Source organism: Belonocnema kinseyi, chromosome 7 (genome assembly GCF_010883055.1).
Source record: "Belonocnema kinseyi isolate 2016_QV_RU_SX_M_011 chromosome 7, B_treatae_v1, whole genome shotgun sequence".
Taxonomy (NCBI): Eukaryota; Metazoa; Arthropoda; class Insecta; order Hymenoptera; family Cynipidae; genus Belonocnema; species Belonocnema kinseyi.
The window spans coordinates 11,134,491-11,137,516 of record NC_046663.1 but is presented as its reverse complement, the minus strand read 5'-3'; the positions used below and the strand labels follow the sequence as shown (position 1 = coordinate 11,137,516).

The 3,026-nt window shown below is 28.2% G+C and overlaps 1 protein-coding gene across 1 annotated transcript in view; it reads left to right on the top strand.

The window, feature by feature from the left end:
• Positions 1-3,026, top strand: part of LOC117176894 (discoidin domain-containing receptor 2-like) — a 559,289-nt gene that overhangs the window by 522,889 nt on the left and 33,374 nt on the right. Inside the window, exon 14 of the mRNA XM_033367265.1 lies at positions 2,347-2,547. Coding sequence (XP_033223156.1) covers positions 2,347-2,547 — 201 coding nt within the window. The remainder of the gene's footprint in view (positions 1-2,346; positions 2,548-3,026) is intronic.

Below are 3,026 nucleotides of genomic sequence, written 5' to 3'. Positions count from 1 at the left end.
CTGTAGATATGGATTTCAAAGTTGTGTAATTAATATAAAAAAAACCAAGAGTCACATCGAAAAAGTAAAAACACCTCTTAATTCGTCTCGGAAAAATCTCGACGCGTTTTTCTCGAAAACAGTTTTCTTCAATTTTCCGATTTTGTGCCGCCGATTATTCCGTGAATTTTGGACGTGCATAGAAAATACCATTTTAAACGAAATTTAATTATCTAATCCATAGACTAGAAGGGTTTTGCACACAAAAATGGTTTAACTATTTTTTTGCAATAACAATAAAAAAATTTTTCACATTTTTTAAAAAATCTGCCATTTTTTTCAAAACTTTTAAATAATTTTAGATTTAATTCATGGACGAGATTTTTATTTGACAATAACAAAACAATTTGTTTTTTATGTTTGAGAGTAACACAGCAGCTATAAAACACGGCACAAATTGAGAGGGAAAAAAGTTATTACCTCCAACTTGTTCTTACTTCTTAATTGTTTATAATGATTGTGTAAAAAAAAATTTGGTGTTTTTAAATAATAAATAAGAACTTGTCTAATTTTCAAATAAAAATATTGAATAGTCTTTGAGAAAAAAATTCCCAAAGTTCCCGTCAATTTTTCGCCATCTATACGCACCTACCCCCTTAAAAGTTAATTGAATCAGAGAGAAACTTTTATTCTGTATTTCGCTTTTATTATTAAAAAGAAACATTTGACCAAAAAAAATTCTAATAAGAAAAAGTTTCATTTACGTATTCTCTACAATTCTACTTCTTTTGAAATTGATTAAAAAAATTTCCTGTTATTGAGAAGCGCGGGCAATACTTTTACGCGTATTCGAGCGTCGCGTCGCACACTGGTCTGGAATACGAATTTTATTATAAACAATTATTATAAACAATTTCTATAAACAACTTCTTTATAAACGAGTTTTTCTCATAGCTGAATTGATTTTTCTGAACAAAAGTGATTCACAATTGTCTTTAAAGCCATTTATATACTTTAAGCTTTGTTAAACATAAACAATATAGATTGTTTATAAAAATTTAGTTAAGCAAGTCTCCTAATCGGCCGTTTCTTCGTAGAAAAAAATGTTTTTTTCTTCAATAATTATTAGAGTGACATTTATTGCGGTCACTAATCAACGAAAGTAAATAAAGAATAATTTATATGATTGTTATAAACAATTTTTTTAACAAAACTATGATTTATTTTTTTTACATGCAAAAAGGACGGTGTTCCACTGAAATTATCCGACAATACACTAACAGTGATTCCGAAATTGGATATGGGACATTAAATAATAATTTTCGTAATTGTTAATAACAATTTCCGTAGCAAACTGTTTATAGGAATAATGCTGTACTTGCAGTTTTAGAAGTATATAAATGGATGTACTAATAGAACAATTCGAATCTAAAAATGATTTGAGTTTTGAATCGTAATTTATTTATTTTAAGTTTTTTATAATAATCTAATTTTTATTATAAGTATCAATTTTTTCATTGATTCAATAACGCAAATAAGATTATCACAAAAATGATTGAAGAAAAAATAACTTTTTTCTACGACCAACCGCAGATTGTCACGCATTGTTTTAAAATTGTTATTAACAATTACGCAAATTATTATTTAATGTCCCATATCCAATTTTGGAATCACTGTTAGTTTATTTTCGGATAATTTCAGTAGAAAACCGTCCTTTTTGCATATAAAAAAATAAATCATAGTTTTGTTAAAAAAATTGTTTATAACAATCATATAAATTATTCTTTATTTAATTTCGTTGGTTAGTCAACTAAATTGTTTATGTTTGATAAAGCTTAAAGCATATAAATGGCTTTAAAAACAATTGTGAATCACTTTTGTTCAGAAGAATCAATTCAGCTATGAGAAAAACTCGTTTATAAAGAATTTGTTTATAGAAATGTTTATAAAAACAATAGTTGTTAACTCATGCTAATTTTTTTGTTACAAATTATGACTCTTATGAAAAATATTAGCAACTCGCGTGAAATGAACGATTTTTTCTACGTTAAAAAAACACTACTAAGAATTTGTTTATAAGAATTGTTTATAATAATTAAGTTAAATATTATTAAAATTAATCATGTTCTATGAATGCATGTGCAATAATTCCGGCTGATAGTGAGTTCCTACCTGTATTTTTTCTTGAGATAAAAATTCACAAACCTAAAATGGTCAATTTTCTCACTATATTTGTTTATATATTGTTGCTCTGTGAAAAAAATTTTAAAAAAGCAAACCACAATTCTCTTAAAAACTAATTGCTGAGCATTTGTGAAATTAGAGATAACTGTGATAGATGATATGTGATTTTTTTATATATTACAGATTAGATTTCCAACGAGATATTAGGATTCTGGCAGCTTTGGAGGATCGAAATATTGCAAGAGTAGTTGGGGCTTGCTGCCGCGAGGAGCCATTTTGCGTTGTTTTGGAATATCTTGAACACGGTGATCTATGTCAATTCTTGAAAACTCACATCACTGCCGAAGATGCCCACTCAATGCCAATTGGTGTTAAAACACTCAGGTAAATAACATTAATTAAAAATATTCAAGAAATATTCAAGCTAATTTTTCATATATTTCCGTTATATTTCTCGTAAACTTGAAGTTTGCGGACTTTTTATTTTAAGCGGGAAAAAGTAACGACAGCTTCATCTCCTTCATTCGAGATAGTTTCGAAAATTAATCGAAAATGGCGCCATGCACTTTTTAATAATTGAATTGCACAACACTATTTTTCAACTATTTTTCCAAAATGATGCTACTATTGCCACTATTATTAATTGCTCAAGTGTGTCCGAGGCCTCTAAATGTTAAAAACGTACAGGTATGTATCAGTCCAGTAAACGAGGAGAAAAAAACGATATGACCTCTGAATTTTTTCATGGTAAACCGATCTTTATGGAAAGGGGGAGGGTCGGTAAGGCCGGTTTTTGGCCTAATTTATTTTTGGACCAAAAAATCTGAAAAAATCATGGTAGTATCTTATAAGTATCCCGAGTC